Below are 23,858 nucleotides of genomic sequence, written 5' to 3'. Positions count from 1 at the left end.
CACACCAGAAAGACTGGATGGAGAACAGCCTCTGGGAGGGAGTAGAGAGTAGAAATACCAAAGTGATTAAAGTGGGGTGAGGTCACGCAAAGCCCCCCTTTCCCCCTCCCTTCCTTCCTTTCTTTTTGTTTTGTTTTTGGGTTTTTTAAAACATTTTAAAAGGTTTTATTTATTTTTGGAGAGAGGTGAAGGGAGGGAGAAAGAAAGAGAGAGAAACATCAACATGTGGTTGCCTCCCATGTGGCCCCACTGGGGACCTGGCCTGCAACCCAGGCATGGGCCCTGACTGGGAATCGAACCTGTGATGCTTTGGTTCGCAGCCCGTAACACTGTACTTTTAATGTAAGTCCAGGTGGCCCTGGCTGCAGGCAGCAGGCAGGACAGGCGTGCAGGCCTCTGCGCGCTGCCCGGTGGGTGGGGCTGGGGAGTGGAGACAAAGGCTCCTCGCGGGAGTCCCTCAGGCCGCAGCCCTCGTATTTTCAGCCGGAATTTACTTTGTCTTTTCAAGGGTGCGACCCAAGCCCAGAACCGCTTGCCTCGCCACCAAAGCAGTTTTCCTGCCTAGGAAAACTAGAATTGCTCTGCCCCTCAGCCCTGGAGAAGGGGCTCCGGGGTGACAGGGAAGGACGCTGGGAGTACGTCGGGAAGCGCCAACAGGTGGCGTGGCACAGCGCCCAGGTCTCCGCTGCTACCTCTGGCTGCTCGGCAACCGGCCTCGGGTCCCTCCGCTCGAGCGGGGTGGAGACGCAGTGGGTGAGTCCTCTCGCGGAGGCCGGTCTGAGCCTGCGCACTGGGGCGCTGGCGCCGCAGCGGCCAGTGGTCCACGCGCTCCGTTCAGACCAGCGCCTTCTCTTGGTCACTGCCACCGGAACCTCACGCTCGCCCAGGTCCTCGCGAAATGCCTTTATTTAGAATCCGGCTTTTACTTTGCCTGCCATTCCCACACAAAGCCTGTTACAAAATTAACCCTTTGCACCAACACCTTATTGTCCATTTAGGGGAGCAGAAAAAACTGAAATGTACAGAAAAAACTAAATGAACTTTTAAAAAAATATTGGGGCCGAGGTCAGATTACATCCATGTGATTATTGGCTCAGTTTGTCAAGAAACTCTGTGGCCGTGTGGCCAGTGGACCTGGGGGCTGGAAGCACCTTCATCATGCCCAACTGTCTCATCTCATGCGGCTGATGCAGGTGACGACACTGGGCCTTTTACAAGTTTTTAGAAAGAGAAAAATAGCTGTGGTATATAGCATGCCTGTTTATTGTGAATAACAATCGTTTGTGTCTGAAATACATGCGTGCATATGCATATAAAAGCAAATGCCTCACTCACAGTGGAAGGCACACCCGTGACCCTCATACCGGACATGACCTTGCCAGCGGCCAGGGAGCCGCCCGCTGCAGATGTCGGTCAGATGGGGGTGCGGAGGGAACAGCAGGTCCAGGGGCGCGGCTGTGCTGCCCAATCGCCCGCGCAGAGGCTGGCCTCGCGGCAAGGCGTCGCAGCTGTTGATTTGGGTTATAAATAAATTAATTCCCAGCTGAGGGGCCCGTTTGTTTTTGTGGGCATTAAATTTCACCTGTGACTTAAGTTACGACTTTCAAGGTAGGTAGGTTCTCAGTTTGACTTTGGAGACTTGTCACTTCGTAGGAGAGTTGCGTGCGGTCTTCCGAGGGGGGGTGTTTCCAGCAGGTGACGGAGAGGCGGCATCAGGGTGCAGGCAGAAACCTCTGAGGTTCTCATGTAGGTTTCTTTTATCATCTAGATGGATAAGAGAAAAGAAATTACATAGACATATGTATTTTTTATAAAACAATTTTTTAAAAGATTTCTTTTTATTTATTTTTAGAGAGGAAAGGGAGGGAGATAGAGAGAGAGAGAGAAACATCAATGTGGGGTTGTTGGGGGCCATGGCCTGCAACCCAGGCATGTGCCCTGAGTGGGAATCGAACCTGCGACGCTTTGGTTCGCAGCCCGCGCTCAATCCACTGAGCTATGCCAGCCAGGGCTTATAAAACAAATTTTACATGTATAAAAATTGCATGTGCTATCCTGGCTGGTGTGACTCACTGGATTGAGTGCTGACCTGCAAACCAAAAGGTCACTCACCGGTTCGATTCCCAGTCAGGGCACATGCCCGGGCTGCTGCTGGGTCCCCAGTTGGGGGAGTACAAGAGGCAACCACACATTGATGTTTCTCTCTCTTTCTCCCTCCTTTCTCTCTAAATATAAATAAAATATTTAAAAAGGCAACTAAGCACTACTAGAGAGCCATTGTACAGAAAAACTAAATAAACTTTTTAAAAAATTGCATGTGCTAAGGGTGCATATTTTATTTTATTTTTTGAATGATTTTATTTATTTTTAGAGAGAGGAGACAGGAGGGAGAAAGAGAGAAATATCGCTGTGTGAGAGAAACATTGATTGGCTGTCTCCTGCATGCCCCCAACCAGGGACCTGACTGGCAATCTAGGTGTGTGCCCTGACTGGGAATTGAACCAGTGACCTTTCGCTTTGCAGGATTGCACCCAACCCATTGAACCATGCTGGTCAGGGCATGCATTTTATTTTTTTATTTAAACAGTCAAAAACATTTGAAGACCACTGCCTTAGCCTAGGGTTCGGGTGTTAGGGTCCTGGAGATAGAATTTAAATAGCACAGTTTGCAGCAAGAGGAAACTAGGTTTCATAGAACCAAGCTCCAAAGCAAAGGGAATACGAACGGCAAAAGGTATTCCCCTTTTCTCTGGTGCTCCAGTTTATCTTGGGTCCAGATGGGACATGAAACGCTTCCAAACACGGAGAGGCATTCCTTCCTGGGCCCGCTCCTGGGTCTCCAGGAAGAGGGAGGTAGTAGAGCAAGCGCATTCCCCATCCCACTGTTCGTTTTGGAGAAAACATCCCGGCATTGCTTCGGTATTTTATCACCGCGTGTTAAGATAGCAGCCACCCCGCCCTCCCACTCGAGATTCCGCAGCCCCTCCCTGCAGAGCCCGAGCTGAGTGGCTCTCCTCCAACGTTCTCCGGCCCAACAGCTCCCGCGCGGCTGTCTCCAGTGGAGCTGACAGGGGTGTCCTGTCTGCGGGGCCGTGCAGGGGGGACTGTGTGCCCATAACAAACTGCCTCTGGAGGCTGAAGTCCTGGCCTCCCGGGCGCTGGCCTGGCCGCCTTGGTTGACAGGGCTCCATTTTTCCAATGGCACGGTGAGGAACGTGAACTTGGGCGTGCTGTATGTAAAAGCAGAAGGTATGGTTGCTGTGATCCCGCCCTCAGCCAGGTGCGCGACAGATGGGGTCCAGCGTGCATTGAGCTCTGGGAACCCGGAGTGGGTGGGGGCACCTGGTAGAGGAGCCCAGGGGTGACACCCCGAGGGCGGGGAGGGGAGCCCACAGGTCACACTCCAAGGACAGTGCGTGGATGAGGAGCTGATGTCTCCCGTAACCTCGGAAGGAAGGGCCAGAAGCGGAGGAAGCTGCCAAAGACGGCGCAGACCCCAGGAGGCAGCAGCGGTCCGGGAGCCTCAGGGAGGCCCCCCGCAGACTCAGCGGAGGCGGACGGCCTCTCGGGGAATGTTCGTATCTGGGAGGAGGAGCTCAGATCACCTCTGAAGTCCCGTCCGGCATTAAGAACCTGAGTCAGAGGGAGTCCAGGGAGGCAGGACCCCGGGGTGCCTGCCATCCTGGGTGCTGACAAGAGTGTGCGGAGGCTCCCTGGGGGGCGGCCCTCAGCGTCTATGGGGGAGGCCGGGGCTCGTTCCAGATGAAGCGACGACAGGGGGCCGCTGTGCTTACGCACGGAGGGAGAGGCTGACTCGGCGTCGGTCAGACGGCCAGAGGGAGGGGCGCGAGAAATGATATTTAAAACAGCGGACGTAAGCCCTGGCTGGTGCGGCTCAGCGGGAGCGTCGTCTCGTAGCTGAAAGGTTTCGGGTTCGATCCCCGGTCACAGCACCAGTGTGTGCCATCCCCGGTCCGGGCGTGTGCAGGGAGGGGGCAACTGACAGGTGCTTCGCTCGTGCTTGGGTGTTCTCTCTCTCCCTTCCTCTCTTGCTTCCTCGCCCTCTAAGAGCAATGAAAAGAAAAAAAAGTCCGCTGGTGTGGATTTAAAATAAAGCAACAGAAGTAAAAACTTTGGACAAGAAAAATAGCCTTGTGGACTGGCCAGAAGGTGAGGAATGGAAGCTGGGAACGAGGCTGCCTGGAGGCCCCTTTGCCCGACAGTGTTCTGAGAGGGGGGGAGGGGCAGAGGCTGGTCCCCTGGATAAGATCCCCTCCCCCCTGCCCACCTCTTCCTCCTGGGGGGCTCCTGTGTGACCCGGAGGGACTTGAGGTCGACCAGCCTTCCCAAGACCTGGGACTCGCAGCTCTAAAACTGGGACAGCCCCAGGCAAAGTGGCAAGTCAGCACCTTGACTGCCCAGTGCACGTATGCAGGCCTACCCGGCCCCCAGAGCTGCGGACTCAGCCAGTGCTCATTTTCTGCTCACTTGGGGCGGGGGGGTAGGAGGGTCGATGCTAAGCCAAGGGCCACACATGTTACAGCAATGCACGCCCCCAGGTATGAATTTTACATTCAATCTGGCTTCTGTTGTCCCAGTTCCTCTCATCTGCCTTTTAATGGAGCTTCTCGTGACAGACCCTCCAGTGTGGCATTGTCCTACGGACGTCCCCTGAGTGCACGCCACAGCTACACACCCTGTGGTCTGTGACGCGGCCCCGCAGCTGGTAGGTCTTTCTCGGTGGGAAAAACGGAGCTGTAATAATTCACTGATAGTTTTTTTTTTAACGAGGCTGTCATTCAGAGGGCGGACATGCCCGGCTGGCACTGCACTTGGAGGTCATGTTCGTGCTGCACACGGGACCACGGAGGCCACAGCAGTGCCGTGGATGTGGCAGTCTCAGGTCACAGTATCCAAACAACCGGGTGTGGGGCTTGTGGCCATTTTCCTGGAATTATGGAGGGATCGGAACACCGGGGGAGGGGGTGGCGCCTTCCCCAGAGGCACCGGGCAGGGGCAAAGTACTCAGCTCTGAGGGGCACTTTGCTAAGCCCCTGATGTCCAGGACAATAGGCGGTCACTGTTCATGGAGACTGTCCCCTCCAGCCCTGGAGAGAGCAGAGTCACTCCGTGCCTGGGCCCCCTGGCCTCTGCCTCTGGCAGGACCTGTCCTCTCACTGCTGTCAGGCATGTGACCTCCCTGGGGGCAGCCGGGTCGCTTAGGGTCACCCTCCTGGAGCCGCCAGCCAGCACTGCCCCGGTGCACTGTCCCTCCTCTGAGGGACTGAACGGAGGAGCCGAGGGCTCACACTGTGGGCCGGGCTGGAGCCCTCGTAACACGCGGACGGTGCCGCTGGGCCCTGAGGATGATTTTATGTAGCCTGCGGGGTGGGCGACTGGGAGACCCGGACAGACCTGGGCATTTTACTATTTCTAAGTCATCACTATTTAATGGGCCCAACCCTGTTTACTGATTACAAGTCTAGTTTCAGACAGGGACTAAGGGTCGCACACGGGGGTGGAGACGTGAGACGGTAGTAACTCACTCCTGACTAAGATGGTGGAGACCCAGGTACTGTACGCAGGACTGCGGAGGGGGAGAAGTTAGTATGGACTAAAGTAGTCGGGCGGCTTCAGCGCGGGAATGACGTCAGCCAGACCCCAGAGAGCGGGGCCTGCGGGTGAGGGTGAGGGGAGAGACCCGGGGGCCAGCGAGCCGGACTCCCGGGGGCCTGGGGCCAGGGGCCGCTCGCTGAAGCACAAACCGGGACTTTGATAGCACACAGATGAAACCACTACAGGGGCGTGGCGAGGGCCAGCGCCCACCGTCTCGGGAGCTCAGAGGCTGGCAGACCCTCCGTCATTGCTTTTCGGGGCGGACATTCCTGGTGCTTTGCTGCTGCGGGTGCGCTCTCCTCACCGAGGGGGGGGGGGGGGGGGCTGGGTGCAGCTTGGACCTGCCCTTCTCGCACCTGCTCTCAGGAGACGGAGGGGTGTTCCCGCCCCGCCCCCAGCCCCTCACCAGGCCCAGCCGGCGTCCCCAGCCTGCCTGTACGGCCGCCTTCTGCAGGGTCAGCAGCGCCCCACGTCGGCGATTAAACGCGGCCTCTGTAAACCGACGACACGTTATGTCCGTGAGCACAGGTAGGAAAGACTCGGGACGCGTCCCTCCCCGGGGCACCGCGCTTCCCCGTGGGGCCGGTCGTGCAGGTACAGTCGGGGTGCTGTGCAAGTCCGAGTTGGGCGGTCCCAAGTTAGCCTCAAGCCGTCGAGGGCGGTGGGGCAGGCCCACCGCGAAAGCTGGTATAGTTCAGCATCGGGTGCTTCCCCGCCCCCCGGGGCCGCTGGTTGTGAAACATCGTCCAGCAGACAGCAGCACCGCTGTCTGCACGGCCACTCCGGACAGGAAAGAGTCCTGACACGACCTAGTCCAGATCCCACGGCCACCCCCAGTGTGGCTCTGTCGCCCGAAGAAAGGGGGACCCGCCTAGTCCACTGGGACACCGGTTGTCACGGAGGGTGCCCAGCAGTGGACGGTCAGAGCCTGCAAGGGTGTCGGCAGAGCACGGGCTCCGGGCCGAGCGACAGTAGCCGGGAGGGGACTCGTCCTTGCCCTCGGCCCCAGGGCGGTGGGAGAGAGGCCCATGCCCTGTGATAGCAGCAGCGAGCCCGGTGGGAGTCGGGGACACGGGCAGCGACCGTGTCCTGATCCGGCGGTTCCGAGTGCGCTCCAAGGAGGATGCCTTGGAGCAAGGACAAGGTTACAAAGGAGCCCCGTCCATCGGGAGGGATGCACGCTCTTGGTAACCTGCTGAACGAGGCTTTCACCGGATGTCACTTTCCGTGTGTTTAATCCCCGCAGACAGGACAGGGGGCAGTAGAGAGGCGAGCAGGTGTGAACCGAGCAGGTTGATGGCCCTTCCCAGGACGGAGCATCCCGCCCGCTCCTCCCACTGTGCGGTGTGTACCACACAGCCGCATGGCCGTGACAGCAGAGGAATGAGTGGGCGTGTCCACTCCCAGGGAGGCGTGGCGGTGCATCGGCCACTGCGTGTTGGGACCCTTAGAGTTTGAGCCACCAGGAGGGAATTGGGGAATTGGGAGGTTTTTGGAGGTGGTTCGAGTGAGGGGACCTCCGAGCTCCGCAGGCCTCGGCGTCTCACAGGAGTGCTTGGCTCCGGGGCCGCAGACTAGACTGTTTGAAGACCAAAAAGAGCCCATCACGGGTTCAAAACACGCTCTTGGCCCGCACTGTGGGGGAGACGCAGGCCCGCCAGGGGGATTGAGCTGAGATACATCCGCGGGATCCCGGGAGCGGTCTGGGCATGCGCGCTGCCGGCTCCCGGCGCACGGATTGCAGCAGGCGCGGAGGCGTCACGGCCTCAGGAGCCGGCGGGCCCGAGCACGTGTGCCCGCCGGGTTGTGCAAACACTAACTCACAGCTGCACGGGAACCCAAGTCTGTGAAGACGTGATGAGAATGCGGGGCTGCGGAGACGGCAGCAGTGGGGTCTCGAACAGGACAGTCTGTGTGTTGGGCTGTGTTGGAAAGTCTCATTTAACATTGCTGACCCTGCACTGGGGGCTGCAGCAATGACGAGTGTCTAGATAGTCCCTTCGGGGCGCGGGGGAGTTCAGTCGGCATTTAAAACATGCCACGAAGGGCTCAGCTGCAGCCTCACCGGGGGAACAGCGGTGTGCGTGGGATGCAGACCGACTGCCCGCAGGTGCGGGCAGCAGACCTGCGGCCTTGATCCCCGTGCGGTCCCGGGAATGCAGACAGCTCCGGGTCGCCGGCGCCAGCCCACAAAGGCGGCGTGTTCCAAGATGCCGGCTTGAAACGGGATACAGCACAGTTTGGAATGCTCGTGCAGCCGCGTTCCCAGGGAGAGTTCCGGGGGCACTCCCGGGGGCGGGGGCAGGCACGGCGCCGCAAGCCCGGGGCTCGCCAGGCCTCGGGCAGCTCCCCTGAGGCACGGTCACCGGAAGCGGGCTGGCGGACCTCCGCCGTGGTCTGGGCACAGAGCGGAAATGAGATGTGACTGCCCAGGCTCGGATCCCCTGGGGCAGACGCACCTGGACCAGCAGGGCCCGGCCACGCCCCCTGCATTCCAGCCCCAGCCCACCTCCCGGCTTCTCCGCGGGTCTGCTCAGCCCCCAGCCACCGCCTGGAATTTACTGACTTCCTCGGTTCACTGCAGGGACAGCTGGGCCTCCGACCCTGCAAGAGTCTGTGGTTCTGCCATGGAGCACTGCTGCCTGAGCGGCCCGCACGGCCCTGTCCACGCGTGGGCTGGTCGCAGTCTCTCCTGCCTGCTCCTCCAGACTCCCGGGCCGCTGGGCCCAGCGCCTCACCGGGCCTCAGCTGCCTGCAGACTACCCAGACTAGTGACGGGGGAAGCGGAGAGATGCCCTCCTCCCTTCCTCTGTCAGCATCACCCCGTGTCTTCTATCTAGTTCAGTTTGCAGAAGCTTTTCCTCGTGTCTCAGCATCTCTTCCCGCATCGATGAGGGGTGATGAAACCCTTCCTTCCAGCCCCAGTGCAAGGCTCACAGGGACACAGGGAGGAGCTGGTGGAGGCGTCCCAGGCCGAGGGGGGCGGGCATAAGCCCACCATCCACCTTTCTGTGCAGCAGTTCCCTGGGGGAGGGGCGCGGGGCGCACCTCAAGTTTCCCCCTTGCCCAGGGCTGCTGCGTCTCATCCTAGCCCCTTCCTGACCTCTTACTGCCAGGCCTCACGCTGACTCAGGGGCTGCCCAGCTTTTCCGTTGGGTCTGCATTTCTGTTTCCTTCTGACGCCGCCCTGCCCTGCCGGAGGCAAGCGCTCCGCCCGGTGATGGACAGGCGGCCAGGGGGGCGTCTGCGGCGTGCATCCACTCGCCTGTGTTCCCAGGGGCGGTTCTGCTGACAGTGTCGCATCTGATCAGTCATTCCGTCCCGTGGGGCAGCGGTACTGTGCACGCTGGCCTCTGGTTGCATTGTTCCAAGTTACAAATGGAGCATTCAAATTCACTTTTGCTCCTATTGTAAATACTTGGAAAAGAAATCTTCACTTAAATCAATCGGCACCAAATAGGTTCATCTGGAGCATGTAGAATTATTTTCTCATGTTTTCTAAATTTTTTCCCCTGTAGCTATGAATCTTGAAAATCTAAGCGAGGAACTCTTTCCACCGAGTTGCTCATTGCCCGAGTTTTTCTGTTATTGTCGTTCTGAGTGAGTTCAAACTTGGCCTGTGGGGGCAGGAGTCGTGTGCCTTGCTGGGTTTTGTCCTAACGCTTATGTGTTGGGGAAGTCCCCTCACACCTGCAGGTGTGGACACTATTGGCTCGTGCGTGTCCGTCCGTGTGCGTGGCACTGAGCTGCTGAGGACAGAGGAGCTCCAGGTGGGAAGAAAAGGAGGTGTGGCCAAAGCCGCAGACAGGGTGACCCCCGAGAACGGATTCTGAGGGCAGTTCCTCGGGGGCACATCTTCAGAGAGATTTGTCAGAATGTCGAGGGGCTCACTTTTTAGTGCCGTGGTGGGTTTGTGGTGGGGGGGTAGCTAACAGTCACATAGAAAAGAAAGACTGAAATGTAAAATGCACACCTAGTTTTCAGGAAATCTGTTTTTAAACTAACTCTGATAGTTTCTTACTGCAACCGATGGCCAGCCTGCCCTGGCTGTGAGCGAGGCGAACAGGGCTGTGAGTGGGGGCAATTGACAGCGCTGAGGTGGCGACAGCCCAGGTCCCCTCGGGCTCTCCCTCCTCTCCCTCCCGCACATGCACATGGCACACAAGGCTGAGACCCTCAGGCGCCCCTGGGTGGTTCTAAGTCTGGCCCTTCCCTGTGCTGCAGACTGTGTACCCACCCCTGCCTGGGGCCACTCCCGTCACCTGTCCCTGCACATCAGCCTGGTGCTCAGCCCCTTCCTGCAAGGCTTCCCTTGCTCCGCCAGCGGGTCACCATGGTTGCTGTGAGTGATGTTACAGTCGCTGTGCCCCACATTGGACCCCCACTCCGTCCTCACCCCGCTAGTCTACCCTTTCTTTTTGTTTTTGACCAGAGGACTGTTACAGTCTAGTGGATTGACTGGGTTGGCCAAGAAGGTCATGTAGCTTTTCTCCTGTAAGAGGGCTCCAGTAGCACTCAGTCGTCTTTAACTTCATCTGAAACAGTTTTGTTAGATTCTGTTGTGACAGCTGTCACATCAGCATACGTTTTTAAAAAGCTTAATCAAAGTTGGTGAATTTTTGTGCAGCCATTTTAATATTAAAGATGGAGGAGGATACACAACATTTTTGGTGTGTTATACTTTATTATTTCAAGGAAGGTGAAAATGCAACTGAAACGCAAAAAGAGGTCGGTGCAGTGTGTGGAGAAGGTGCGGTGACTGATCAAATGTGTCACATGCTGCAGATTCCTCGCTGGACAAGGCTCCATGGTCAGGTAGACCAGCTGGAGTTGGTAGCGATCCAATCGAGACATTAATTGAGAATAATCAATGTTCTTCTATGCAGGAGATAGCCAACATACCCAAAATAGCCAAGCCAATAGTTATTAGTGAACATGAAAAATGTGTCTTTTATTTTACAGAAAAAAAAACGAAACAAACTTTTTGGTCGACCCAACACTAATTCACTTAATGTTTCAAGTCGGCTGTTTATCGTCATCTCTCGCCTTCTCCCGCCCACCCCGCCCCCATCACGGGATTCGAGCTCATTCCAGGAACCTCTGCCTCCAGTTCACACGCGTGCCTCAGCCGTGCACGGCCGGGCTGGGCCTCCAGCAGCGCGCATCCACATTTCCTGAAAGGAAGGACTCGTTGCACGACAGTTGTTTTATCTCCCTACGGTGTGTGTTCACCCAGGTCTGTGGCATCGCGGTGGCACAGCCTGGTGTCCTGAATGACAGCGGGTACAAAAATTGCCAGGAGACTGGCCACGTGACCCGCCCGAGTGAGGAGCAGACAGGGGCAAGCCAGCCACCGGGAGCCACAGCACCAAGGCATTTTAGCAGTTTTGCCCCCAGAGGATTCCTTGAATTACCATCAATTGCTCACTCCTCTTTGCAGGGGACAGGTGAGCTCGGCCCACAGTGATTTTGTTGGAGACGCGGGACTCTTACATGCACACCTGCATTGGAAATAGTGCCTGGACAACAGCTTTGCATTTTCTGGGAACGCAGGAATTCCGGGACGGTTCCGTTGAGTAGCTCCAAGGACTGGCTCCCAGCCCCTGCTGTCTCTCTCTCGGGCAGGACGGCTTGTCTCTGCTGTTCCGTCTCTGAGCCGTTCCCTGTCCTGTGCGTTCCGCCCCGCCCGCCCGCTGCTGCTCACTTCCCTTCATGCTTTCCCAGCTCCAGCCTGTCCACAGGGCTCCTCTTGGTCTTGTCCCCTGTGTGCTTGCCGCGACTTTCTCCCTCCCATCCACCGCCAGCATGTCCGCAAGTGCCGGCTGAACATTCGGTGGTGGCCCCTTGACGATTTTGTGACAATCCCACACCGTGGCCGTCTGTGTGCCGGCATGTGCCGTTGGTCTTTTCTCATTCAGGCCAACACCTGCCCGGGTCCTGGCACGAACAGAGATACTTCTGTTTCATCCTGGGCACCAGGGTGCTGTGAGCCCCTGGAGTCTGTTTACACCCATGTTAGCAGGCTTTCGGGGGCACTGAGAGGTGGAGGTGCAGGTTCCCCGCCGTACCCCACGGACACCCTGGACGGAGAGAGGGTGCCTGGTTCCTGCTGCACAAAGGTGGCGTCCAGACCCCCCACCAGGCTTCCACCACCCAACTCTGGCTGGGAGGTGCGGTACCCTGTCCCATGGGGCGGGAGCTCCCTACCGCTGGAGGCTGGTGAGAGTTCCAGCTCCCGGTCAGCCTTCCCGGACGCCGTCCGGTGGGCGAGGGAACGGCCACGGGCCCCCCCACTGGGGCCCTGCAGGCGGGGAGTGGGGTCGGGCCACAGGTTTCCCCGTGATGTGGGGTTGGAGCAGGGCAGTCAGTGTCCGAGGGTCCTCTGTCTTGTAGAACGGCCCTCCACCTGGCCCTTCAGCCAGAGAGCAGGGACTTGTGGGACTTGTGGGACTTGTGTTTCATGTGCAGCCCGTCAGCGTCTGCCGGTAGCCAGCCACCAGCGCGCCCAGTCTGGGATGCGTGGCAATACGCATGCGAACGCCAGGGACCTGGCCTCCGTGCCCTTCCTCCGATCCCCACATCCCGAGGTGGCCCTGCCTGGGTCCTCGCCTGTCCTTCTCTCTCCTCTGTGTGCCTGCCCCGGAGCTGGCGGGGTGGGAGCCAGGGCACCCCTCCCTCCCGCCCCAGAAATGGAGGGCTGGAAGGGCTGGGTTAGTGTCTCCTCTTTGAAAAGAAGGCCAGGACAGAGGGGAAGGTTTTATGTTCACATGTTCGTCGTCATCTCAACTCTTGCGATGGCTCTTTTCCTCTGATCTGTTTTCCAAAATTGATTTACCTTCCACTCATTTTGATTTTTTATTTTTTTGTTACCTGCCCATAGGAAGGTTCATGCCCCTTTTTTCCCCCAGGAACACTGTTGCTTCTGGCGTCAGACTGGGTATTTTCCTAGCTGGTCTCCCACGCCCGCCGGGGTCGTTCTGAGCATGGGTAAGCTGGACGCAGTTTAATCGCCTGCCGAGAGGTGCCGCCGGGCTCGGCCCTCCCTGGACGCACGATGCTCTCTCCGGCGTTTGACCCAAGAGCGTCCGGCTCGGTCATTCTCGGTGTCTCCTGGGTCACTGAAGTCACTGTGCAAAGTGGACTCAGGAACACCCACCCCCCGCACCGGCAAACAGGAGGTGTGGCCGCCCTTGCCTCCTCTTCGGGCTGGCTCCGCCCATTTGGCTTCACAGCCTGAGTTTCTCTGGCCCAGCGGAGAGCAGCGTGGCACCGGCCCCGAGGTCGGTGGGCCCTCCGTGCCCGTGGCAGGTGGTCAGGGGGCGGGAGGATCGGTGAGTGGCGATGTCTGACCCGGGGCAGGTGGCACCCCAGGGCCCCTCACGCTTTGCTCCGGACACAGTGTATGAGTCACACAGGTCCGCTCAGCCACCAGCGGAGAGCCGCCTCGGTTTCTCTGCGCTGCTCTTCCATCGATGGGGGGGCTGCCGAGTGTCCTCCCCAGGTGTGTGGTCAAACCTGAGCATCTTTCCAGTTTGGGGGAGATCCTGTTTTCTTTCTTTCTCTTTTTTTTAACCTACAACTGAAATTAACTCCATACATGGTAGTGCCATGGGGCGGGGGAAAAATAAAAAATCGTTTGATTCTGGAAACACAGAAGCCCCGCCCCCCTCACCAGCCGGGTCCAAGTCTCCCCCCTGGGCCCGGCACATGGCGCGCACTGGGTCTTCGGGCGGGAAGGGAGCTTCTCAGCAGGTGCTGACAGCAAACAGTTGGAGAGCTGTTTTGACTGACATTTCATTTGCTTTTTAAGATCTGATTAGCATGTGTAAAATTTGGGAGCATTAAGCTTAATCATGAGATAATAAGATGATGAGATCTGAGTGCTGTTTCTAGATCATCTTCTTTGCTGGCACAGAGTTTGGGTGCGGGGGTGGTTATGGAGTGACTAAAATATTTACTTTCCAGGCTGGACCCAGTTATAAAGTTGAACAGTGAATATTCATATTAACAAATTAATATTCATATTAAACTATAAATATTAAATGGGAGGTATTCACTGGCATTAAATCCGATAAAACCATAGGCGAAGGTGCCGGACCAGCTGGAGGACCTTTGGGAGGGCAATGGCTGAGACGTCTCTTCAGACCAAGTCAGAGGTCATTTTCTCAAATCTCGGACCTGTTTAAAATATACTCTGCATTTATATAGAAAGATAGACAAAATGTTAAACACTTTTGATCCCCTTTGAGTGTACGCATTTATTGGTGTGAAGATGAAATGCACCTAACCTCTCTAAATGCACCTGAGAACCATTTAAACTTTTAAAGTGCATCTCCCAGCCTAATATACTTAGAACTGAGAAGGTCAAGTGAACTCAAGAGTCTGAACTTGTTTTTCCAAACAGGTAACGACCTAAAACCAAAATTAAACGTAAGCATCTTTTAGGTTTGAGGCCACAATCACCGTGTGATCACTAATTACTGTTTATTTATGCTAATGATATGCAAGTCTTGGCACCGCAGCAAAGAGAGTCCCTGATTAAGTGCCTTCCAGGTGAATTTAGGTCAAAAGAAGGGGGAGAAAGTACACTAAACAAAGGATCTCTCCAAGAGGCAGGGGTCTGAGCTGGACAGGAACTAATGTGACCCACTGCGGGCCTCAGGCCCGTGGCCTCATGAGTTCCGGCCAATGGGCACTGTGCCGGCGAAACTCCACACACTCACCCGTGCACCGTGCTGGGTGCAGGCTTTGTAGGAGGGAGAAAGACACCGCCTGACACCCTAGAGGAGCCTCAGTCTAACAAGCTGATGGGAGAGAGAGCACGACTAGACAATTAGGATGCGGTATGTGTCCCAGTCAGCAAATGCTGTGTAACAAACTACCCCCACGCTCAGTGGCTTCAAATGACCACCCCATTACACCTGTGGGCTCTGTGGTTGGCGAATCGGAGCAGGGCCCACGGGAGAGGCCAGACTCTGCTCCTCCAGCTGGAGGCTGCAGCCGGCCGCCGGTGGGTTTACGCGCCGCTCTGGTGGGTGGTGTTCGCTGGGAGACAGGCCGGCACGTCCGTGGTGCGGCCAGCTGGAGCCCCGGTCCACGTAGTCTGGGCTTCCCTGCATCACGGCAGCCTCAGGCTGCAGGATTTCTTAGCTGGCTGTTCCGGGCTCCCAAATGAAGTGTCCCAGCTCGGGGGACCAAGGTGCTCTGCCTCTGACGCCCTGGCTGGGGAAGTCAAGTGGTGTTTCTACCGCTCTCTCTCGGTCACGAGCAAGTAAGCAGCCCTCCCAGAACGAAGGGGGAGTTGGATTCGGCACCTTGATGGGGCCGTGCCACGCTCTGGAAGAGCACGGGGCAGAGGAGGCACTATTACAGCTATTTGGGAAATGCAATCTATCACGGGATGGCAATTTCAAATATGTCTTTGGAAGTCCTCCCTGTAAACCATGCGCCTTAAGTCCTCTGACTCTCCAGTGTGGGCGGGGCTTAGCAATTCTCTTCCAGCAAGGTGGGCCGTGGGAAACCATGATGCTCGGGGACTTCTGAGGCGGCTCATGGATGACCAGCGGCCAACCCTGACTGACCCTCTGTCCGATGGGACCCTTCAGAGGATGAGTGGAGCTAATAATGAACTTGAAGAGCTGAGACCAGGGCCCGCCGGCCCTAAGTTGGGTGCGGTGATTCACCCACCCCTCCCAAAGTCAGCCCCAGCATCGCCCTGGGTGTGTTAAAAATGCAGATCCAGCCCTGGCTGGCGTAGCTCAGTGGATTGAGCTCGGGCTGCGAACCAAAGCATCGCAGGTTCGATTCCCAGTCAGGGCACATGCCTGGGTTGCAGGCCATGACCCCCAGCAACCTCACATTGATGTCTCTCTCTCCCTCTCTCTTTTTCCCTCCCTTCCCTCTCTAAAAATAAATAAATGAAATCTTTATTTAAAAAATGCAGATCCAGACCCTGCCCCACACCAGGTCTAGGAATCTGCATTGTCCCACCACCGCTAGACTGTGCGAGGGCACACGGACGTTCCGAAGCTCCGCCATAGAGGACAGAGGTACCCACCCGTCCCGGGCCTCACAGGGGGAGAGTTCACGCCTGGCAGATCTCCACGGCAGCCTGGAAACCAGAGTGGCTAAGAAAAGACACAGAAAGCCACCTTTCCGGGTTGTTACAAATGACTTTCTGACTTCCATGCTCTATTTTTAACCCAAAGTGCTCTTTGACTGAAAATAAGACTTAAAAAAAAGAAAGTAAATTAGTTCCTGTCATTTCCTTTCCGTTCGGCACTTCGAGCATCTCCCTGGGGCCGCAGCCCTCGTTAATCTAGTCCCGGGAAAATCAGTCATTTTCCATTAACGACGTCTTTACCGTCCCCTCATCCGGTTAGCTGCAGAATTAAGTCCCCCTCGAAAAGCCCCTGATCCCCACCTCCCTGCCCGCTCACTTCCCCAGGGAGGACCACGAAGGCCCGTGTGGCAGAGGAAGCCGAGCTGAGCAGGGAGACAAGGTTTCCCTGTAACGCCGGCCACTCAGTTTGTGTGACAACTTCCCCAGCCCAGCTCCGACCTGGGCGACCGGCTAGACAGAGACCAGGAAGCCCAGAGCCGCCTCGGCAGGCAGGGGCCCGCCGTTCCGTTCCCGCTCTCGGGAGGGGGCGCCTGCCGCCCAGCCTTGCCCCCGCCTGTCCCCCAGGGCGGACTGTGTTGTGTCCGTGACGTGAGTGACCTGACCTGTGACAGGGACCATCAACCTGAAATGAGGTGCCAGAAGATCTCTGCGTTGACGACGTGGGACAGCTCAGACAGTCGGGCCACATGGGACACTGTCTCGGAGACCGAAGCCCTGTGACAGCAGCACACCCCGGGGCCCGGGGACGGATGGCTCCTCCTCTCAGTTCACACGTGTCCCTCGTTTGTCCCGGTTCCTTACCAGGGGGGCGAGAGGGGTGTCTGCACGTGGTCCGCATGATGAACGGGATCGTTGGTGAGGACAGGCGGAGCGCTTCATTGTCCCGGAGCGCTCCTGGGCAACAGGGGACGAGGCCGTGCCACTCCATGACACGTGCCCGGAGACTCCCCCTCCACCCCTCCCCTCACCCAGGGCCCTCGGCTCGGGTCCCTGGGAGGGAGATGGGAGAGAGGCAGAGAACACAGGCCCCCCCCCCCCCGATGTTTGGGGCTCTACTGCAGCTCTTTGGGGATAAAGTGGCTTATTATTTATGATAAAACTTTCCGAACCAGACAGCCCACTCTGTTACTGACTGGCCTGTCAATATTCCTTACTACGGCGCTTGGGACTCAGAGCTTCATTACAAATATTTAATAACACGTACTGAATGCCTTCTATGTGAGCAGTAAATATGCAAATGTCGGTGCTAATGTTCCCGCTGTTCTGCTGTGGTTCCCTTGTGGAAGGGAGGCACAGCTTTCCATGGCCCTTCCTGGCTCAGAGCGTCTCAAGCTTTTCTCTTTTCCTTCCTTTGGTAGCTCTTCCCTCCCCTCTGTGCCCAGATCCGTCGCAGCTCAAAGCTGGGCTCCCGTAGAGACACTCTTGAGAGGTTGTTCCTTTGGCTTTTTCTCCAGGAAACCCGGGGCCACGCTGGTGTTCTCGGAGGCCGTGGCACCGTGTGTGCGAGAGTTCACGTAGCGCGCGTGGGCACAGCCCTGGGCCCTCTACCCACCCCGGGGTGACAACTGCGGTCACTGGTCATTGTCCTCTTGCTCTTGGCCAGCCACTGTGGTCAGCCGGGGGCCAGCTGTAGCAGCCAGGTCCTTTAAAGGATATGTATCTCCACACCCACCAGGAACCTTCACACGGCAGCGCCTACGTGAAATAGCCAGGTGCTACAGTGCGGCCGGGTTGACACGTGCAGCTCACAACCATCACACCAGCCATGGCTGCAGCCGGGGCAAGGTGCCCACATGCGGTTCGAGCCCTTACCTTTGGTCTCGGGAGCCCTGAGACTTGAACAGGGGAAGAGCTGGGGAGGGGCGGGCGTGGCCGGCTGCCGGGAAGAAGCAGTCCACCAAGCAGCGCCTGCCCGAAGGGGTCACGGTCACAGTCCTACAGAGAGGTTTCGATGGGTTTCTGCAAGTCTACTGAGTAGTGCTAAGAAGCCAGTTAATGATTTCTATAATTTCTCTATAATTACCAAGCTAGAATCTGTTTAAAACCCGCATAGTTAGGCACACCGTATCCAGATGTTCGACGCTGGGCCAGTGGAGGCTGTTTACATTGCAAACCATCTGTGCCAAAGGCTCACTGCCCCATGGATTTCACAGACCAAGCCCGGGACCTCGGAGCAGGAATCCCAATTAGCAGTAGTTCTGGTAGACGGTGGACTGAGGATTTTCTGGAGCTTAAAGTCATGGATGACATGGGCCAGGTTTTGTTCCCTGAACAAGCTGTGGACTGTTGTGTTTGTTTGGAACTATATGCAAGATCCGTGCAGGTCAGGGCCCCTGTTAACCTTCACAGCCTCGGCCAAAGTAAAGGAAGAAAGTCATAACGCACAGGAAATGCCAGGCCCAGCCGTGAGGTGCAGGGACCCGTCCTCGGGCCCTCTCGTGGGCTTCAGTGTTTGACCCGGTGAAGCTCAGGCAGACCCCAGCAGGATGGCTTCCAGGCGCCTCTGCAAGCGTGGGGTGTGAGCGAAGCGCGGCCTGACCATTTAACCCGTGCCAGCCTTCCAGGAGACGCATGCCTGGCAGTGTCACAAGATGAGTGCGGCTGCAGCTTGGCCAGCATACATGTTCCCGAGAAGCTGAGTGGCCTTGGGAAAGCTGCTAGCTTCCGCTGTGTCACCTGCCGCATGGGGAGTGACTGGCCGTCTCTCCAGGTGGCCGTCAGGGTGGCACAAGGGGACATGAGAGCCACAGGCCTGCCCTGGGCACTGAAGCCCTGACTCTCAGCGTCCAGCTCTTCTGAAGCCACATACCTGTTGCCATGGCGACCGCCGGGTTGGTAAGCACTCAGACTGCCAGAGTTAGCAAATAACAATTCAGGACCCCCAGTTAAATTTGCATTCCACATAAACAGTGAATAAATGTTTAGTGTGTGTGTACTGCAGACATTGCAGGGCTCATGCTTTAGAATACCTTTCATGTGGTTTTGCATGAGAGGCGCTCATGCTAAAAAGTCACCGGTAGTGGACCTGGTGTTCAGATTGCACTGTGTGCTCCGTCGCTCCGTCAGGCACTCAAGAGGGACAGCGTACCACCCTCCGGACACACTGGTAGGAAGTGGCGCTGGAACCGACGGGTATCGGGAGAGTTTCAGAGCCGCCCGCTGACCTCGCCGGTCCCAAGTCTGAGAGACGAGTGAACAGTTTATACGTTGCCCTCGACAATTTACAGCTGCCCTAGCAAAGAAGTCGGTCCTGTTTTAGAAAGAACAAAACTTAATATCCCGTGGACTCCTGGGCCGAGGGCGGGAAGCCGTGTCTCGTGTGAATAGGAAATGGCTTTTAGGAACACAGTTTCAGGGCAGTCTCTCCTTCACGTTTCTGGCCCTAAAGATTATTCTGGGGATTGTTTACGGGTTAGCATCTTACTGTTTCTATCCTTTTCAACACCACCATACACGTCTTTCTCAGTGAGTCATGAATTGGAACTATGAAAACAAGTCTAACTGTATTCTGATGAGGGGAAGGTGAGAAAAGACATGAAATAGATGGAAATTTAGAACCAGTATTTATCTTAAGTAGATTTTAGTCGTTCATTAATGTTGCTTTTAAATTTAAAAAAAAAATGGATGGGCGTGAAGACTGTACCGTTGTCAGCTGGCTTTTGACTGGTGTGGATCTCTGTGAATGTTCTAGAATGTAGCCGAGACTCGGGCCACCTGCCAGGTGGTGTGGAATGACAAGCGTCTGCTGTCATGTGTGTGAGCCCTGGACAATAGGGCGGGCATGTACTGCCCCTGGGCACTGACACTTGGAGCCCCACCCCCGCCCCCCGGGTTGGATTGTGCCCACGCCAGACCGAGGTTGGGGAGACCCGCTCCCCCAGGTCGCTCTGCCGGGAAGGGAGGGGCGAGGCCGGGTCCCGCCTGTGTCACTGGTGCGCGTCAGAGCCCAGTGAGACACAGAAGGATTTTGCAGCAACAGAAGTAAGGGGTTCAGGACGCGGCCCGGGCTGGAGCCACAGGTGAGCTGATGCTCAGAGCCCTGGCCGCCCCCACCCCCCCATGGCTTCCAGGGGAAGGGCGATGTAGGGGAAGGGTCACCCACTACCCATGGGGACTCAAGGAGGGAGGGTCCTGGTTAGGGTTGTGGTCCCTGCCGATGGGTCTGCGCTAGGGGAGGGGTTCTCGAACTCCATGCCTGTCTCCATGACTCCCTGACCCAGACCCGGACCCGGACCCTGGCTCCTGTGTGCGCGAGCGGCTGGGCGCCAGAGCTGCCACTCACTACTCACCCTCACGTTTTCTTTCCAGTCTCTGTGCGGGGCCGAGTGCCCGGCGGGCCCCTGGGACGGAGGTGCGGGACACCGCCCGGGTGCGAGGACTGGGGAGGGGATGGAGAGAGGCAACAGCCCACAGCTGGAAATGTCTTCATTTGTGCATTTTGGGGGGGTTTTTTTGACAACGAGAGGCTCACTTGTTCACCTAAATAATTATCAGTGAGGAGTCACATTATAAAAAGCTATTACAAACACATAATTACATATATACCTAATGTTAGCGAGCACGTGTAATTACACGTGTGATCGTGGAATGACTAAGATTAGGTAACGGTCATCGCAAAAGCACCGTTTCCCTCCGTCGCCCCTTCCACGTCCGCACGGAGGTGGGAGGCTGGCCGCTGCGGACGCATGGGGGCCGGCGGGGGGGGGGGCTGTGGTCAGTGGTCAGGTGCCGAGGCCTCTCCTGCAGGAGGCGGGACCTCCCCACCCGCCTGGTGCTCTCCTCGGCACCCCCACCTGGCAGGCAGCAGAGGGGAGGGAAGCGGCAGTGCTCCCGGGCTGGGCGGGACGCGGCTGGAGGGGCTGGTGGGGAAGGAGGGCCTGCCGGGCCACGGAAGGCCTTGGCTGTGGTTCGAGTACTTGTGGGGGTCCTCTGGGGGGCGTGTGGGCTCCTGGGGTCCGGCCCAGAACGGAGCCCCAGCTCAACCCGTCTGTGTCTGCAGAAATGTCCAGTCTGGGCACAGGGCGGGTCTGGGGGGTGACAAGCAGGAGCCACCAGGCGTGGACACCCAGCCAGCGGTGTCCCTGCGCCTCTCCCAGCTGCCCTCCGCTCCTGGGTCATCACTTCTGTCCTCGTCGCTGGGCCGGCGGCCGTGGCGGCCCCGGTCCTGGGGACCAGGGACCATGTTTCGTGCTGAACCTTCACGTTGAGCCTTTGGGCTGGGTCTCTGTCTCGCAGAGAAGGGCCTGCACACTGGCCTGCCTGCGACCTCTCGGGTGTCTCCTCCTCTGTCCCCAGCCGCCCGCTGCCCCACCTCCATGCATCCCCGCCCTCACCTGTGGCCCGGGGGCAGCGGCAGCCGCCCTCCCGGGATGGTGCCCGAGGGCTAACTCGGTAGATGCCGGCGTTGCCTGTGTCCTCCTCCTCGGCCGCCAGCACACACTCGGGCGGGCACCCCTCCGCCATCTCCCCCTCGTGCCCCAGCGTGTTTCCTGTCGCACAACAGCGGCCACCACCGAGACAAGTCCCGGCACAGACGCCGGTCCTTAGCGCCCCTGGGATTGGTTCCTCTGTCGCCCCGAATCCTAGGCAGCAGATGGGGGTTTTGCACTGAAGGTCACTCCTCGGGCCACACGCCCTCCCTGGCCTTGACCTGCCCTAACTGGAAAGTGTTCCCACACACAGTCGGGCCACACCTGACTCTGTGTGTGTGTGTGTGTGTGTGTGTGTGTTCAGGGGGTGATGCGTGAGTGAGGCCTCTGCTAAGTGTGTACCCCACTAGGCAGTGATGAAAACGGGGGACAGCCTTCCCAAGAGGGCTCACACCCACCCACCCACCCACCTGCCAAACACCCTCGGCCTGAATGGTTCCTCTCAGAGCCGCTCTGTGCCTGTGGTTGTGGTCACCAACGTTTGTCCAGCTGTGTTTCCGGACCCTGGGTACACACAGGCTCTTCCAGACGATGCCTGGTTGTTCTCTGGGTAAAGTCCAGTCGATCATTGTGGCCTGGAAAGAAGACTTTCCCGTCTTCACCGGCCCTTAGAAAGACTGTTCTCATACTTGCCCGCAGGCCCGCGGTGCGGGGACTTGAACCCTTCAGGCGCCGGGGCTTCTACCTCCTCCCGGCCTCGCATTTAGCTATTTCCGGGGCACCCGAGTGTCGAGAACAGGGGAGAAAAATTAGGTACTCGGTGTCCTTTGATGGAGCTTCTAAGTATCCCAGTCAGTCATCTCCCAGGATGTTAAGGATTCTGTCTACCATCTCGCTGCCTTTCGGAGCTCCGTAAGCACAGGGCACGGACTCCTGGCGGATTCCTGATGGATCCCCCCCCCCCCCCCGCCCCCCAGGCCCTTCATCAGGGAGGGCCAGCCACTCGTCCTCTTGAGGCTCCTCCCCTTCCGGCCCCTGCAGAGGAGTCGCCCTTGTTTTCCCTCCTGCTCCGAGACCCCTTCTGGGGCGGGGGCCTGGGGGTAGCCGGTGGGGGTGACCCAGCCCTTCACCCCCCGGGGGCGCTCTGTGTGCAGCCCTGCTCCCCGCTCGGCCCGGCAGGGCGGCCCCGGTCGGTCGCGGGGGACGCGCGGGACCCACCCGTGTCTGCCTGGTCTCTTGCAGAGCTGGTCATGCTGCTGGAGTGGTGGTCGGGCACCGAGTGCGTCATCCACACGGACCCCCGGGCCTACCCCCGCTTCGGGAAGGAGAACGCCATCGTCGTGCTGAACCACAAGTTCGAGATCGACTTCCTCTGCGGCTGGAGCCTGGCCGAGCGCTTCGGGGTCCTGGGGGTAAGTCGGGCGCCCCCGTGCACCCCCCCGGCGCCGTCCCCTGGCTCACGCCGCGACGCGTCCTCTGCTCTCTCGGGTGTTCGGAATGGGCAGGCGCCGGAACGGGGTTTCTACCAGATCAGGCGTTTTCAACCGTCTGCCTTCCCCTCCAGCCCGGAGGGAAGGTGAGCCCCTCCCTGACAATGACGGGGAACAGTGACAACGTCTGTTCCCTCAGCCGTGCCCACGCGCCAGGCATCGTACACACAGTCCATCCGTTCGGTCCTCACCGACACAGTTATGATGAGCAGGCGATACACACCCTCCGTCTCAACAGTTTTTTTATTTTTTAATCCTCACCCGAGGTTATGTTTATGGATTTTTAGAAAAAGCAAAAAAAAAAAAAAATGAGAGAGAAAATGAGAGAGAGGAACATCGATCCGTTGCCTCCCACTGGCAGGACTCGAACTCGCAACCTTTCGGTGTAGGGACGACCCTCCAACCCACGGGCGCGCTCCGCCAAGGCGCACCTGGCTTTTCAGAAAGCTGGGGTTGGCCCGTGTGCTCAGGGTCCCGCGGCCGCCCGGCAGATTCGGTGTGAGTCCATCTTACCTGACGCTGCCGCTCCACATCCTCCACCCCCGCCGTCTGGTTCCGCGGCCAACCGGCGGCCCTCGCCTCTGAGTTCTCATCTCCGGGGCTTGGGAGAGTCGGCTCCCTCAGCGAGGGAGAGTTTGAACGGCGGAGCTCGGAATACACAGGAAATTCCGTTTCCCTCCGCCTGGTTCGACCCCTTGCCCGCCTCTGGGTCTGGGTCCCCGGCATGGACGGTGGTCGCCTTCCACGGGCTCGAGGCAGAGCGGGTGCTGGTGATGGATCGAGTCGCCTGTGGGGTCCGGGGGTGCCAACAGGAGCCATGGGCAGCTTGGCCTGGGGCTCCGAGAGGCTGTGACGGCAGGTCCCTGACGTGGGGGCGATTCCCCGCAGACAGACGGGAGGGCTGCTCTCCTCGCGCCTGTCTTTGGCGGCCCCTGCGGAGGGCATCGGAGTGTTGGGGTGCAGGGAACAGAAGACCCGGCAAGCAGATGGGGCCGGAGCCCGTGGGGCCGGTGCCTGGAGTCCTGGTGCGCCTGGGCCCCGCGGTGCCTGAGACCCTCCGAGGGGGCAGCAGAGGGTGGGGCCTGTCGGCCTCGGCCTGTGCAGGAAGACCCTTGGCCGAGGGGTTTGAGATGCCCGTGGGGCACGTTTCATGCGTGCTTCTCACACACGTGTATTTTCTTCAACTTGGAGCAAAAGGAGAGAGAAGGACGTTTGCAACGAAACACATCCCGCTAACGTCTGTGGGACAAACGATGGTTG

General features: G+C 58.1%; 1 protein-coding gene across 3 annotated transcripts in view; it reads left to right on the top strand.

The window, feature by feature from the left end:
* AGPAT4 (1-acylglycerol-3-phosphate O-acyltransferase 4) overlaps positions 1-23,858 on the top strand; it is an 81,971-nt gene that overhangs the window by 38,062 nt on the left and 20,051 nt on the right. For 2 of the 3 annotated variants that reach the window (XM_036024956.1, XM_028504013.2), the window contains exon 3: positions 22,351-22,520. The exons of the other annotated variant lie outside the window; for it this stretch is intronic. In XM_036024956.1, the coding sequence (XP_035880849.1) occupies positions 22,351-22,520 (170 nt within the window). The remainder of the gene's footprint in view (positions 1-22,350; positions 22,521-23,858) is intronic. 3 annotated transcript variants of the gene reach the window in all.

This window comes from Phyllostomus discolor, chromosome 4, assembly GCF_004126475.2.
Source record: "Phyllostomus discolor isolate MPI-MPIP mPhyDis1 chromosome 4, mPhyDis1.pri.v3, whole genome shotgun sequence".
Lineage (NCBI taxonomy): Eukaryota > Metazoa > Chordata > Mammalia > Chiroptera > Phyllostomidae > Phyllostomus > Phyllostomus discolor.
The sequence above is the reverse complement of the archived record's forward strand: the minus strand, read 5'-3'. Positions and strand labels throughout refer to the sequence as shown.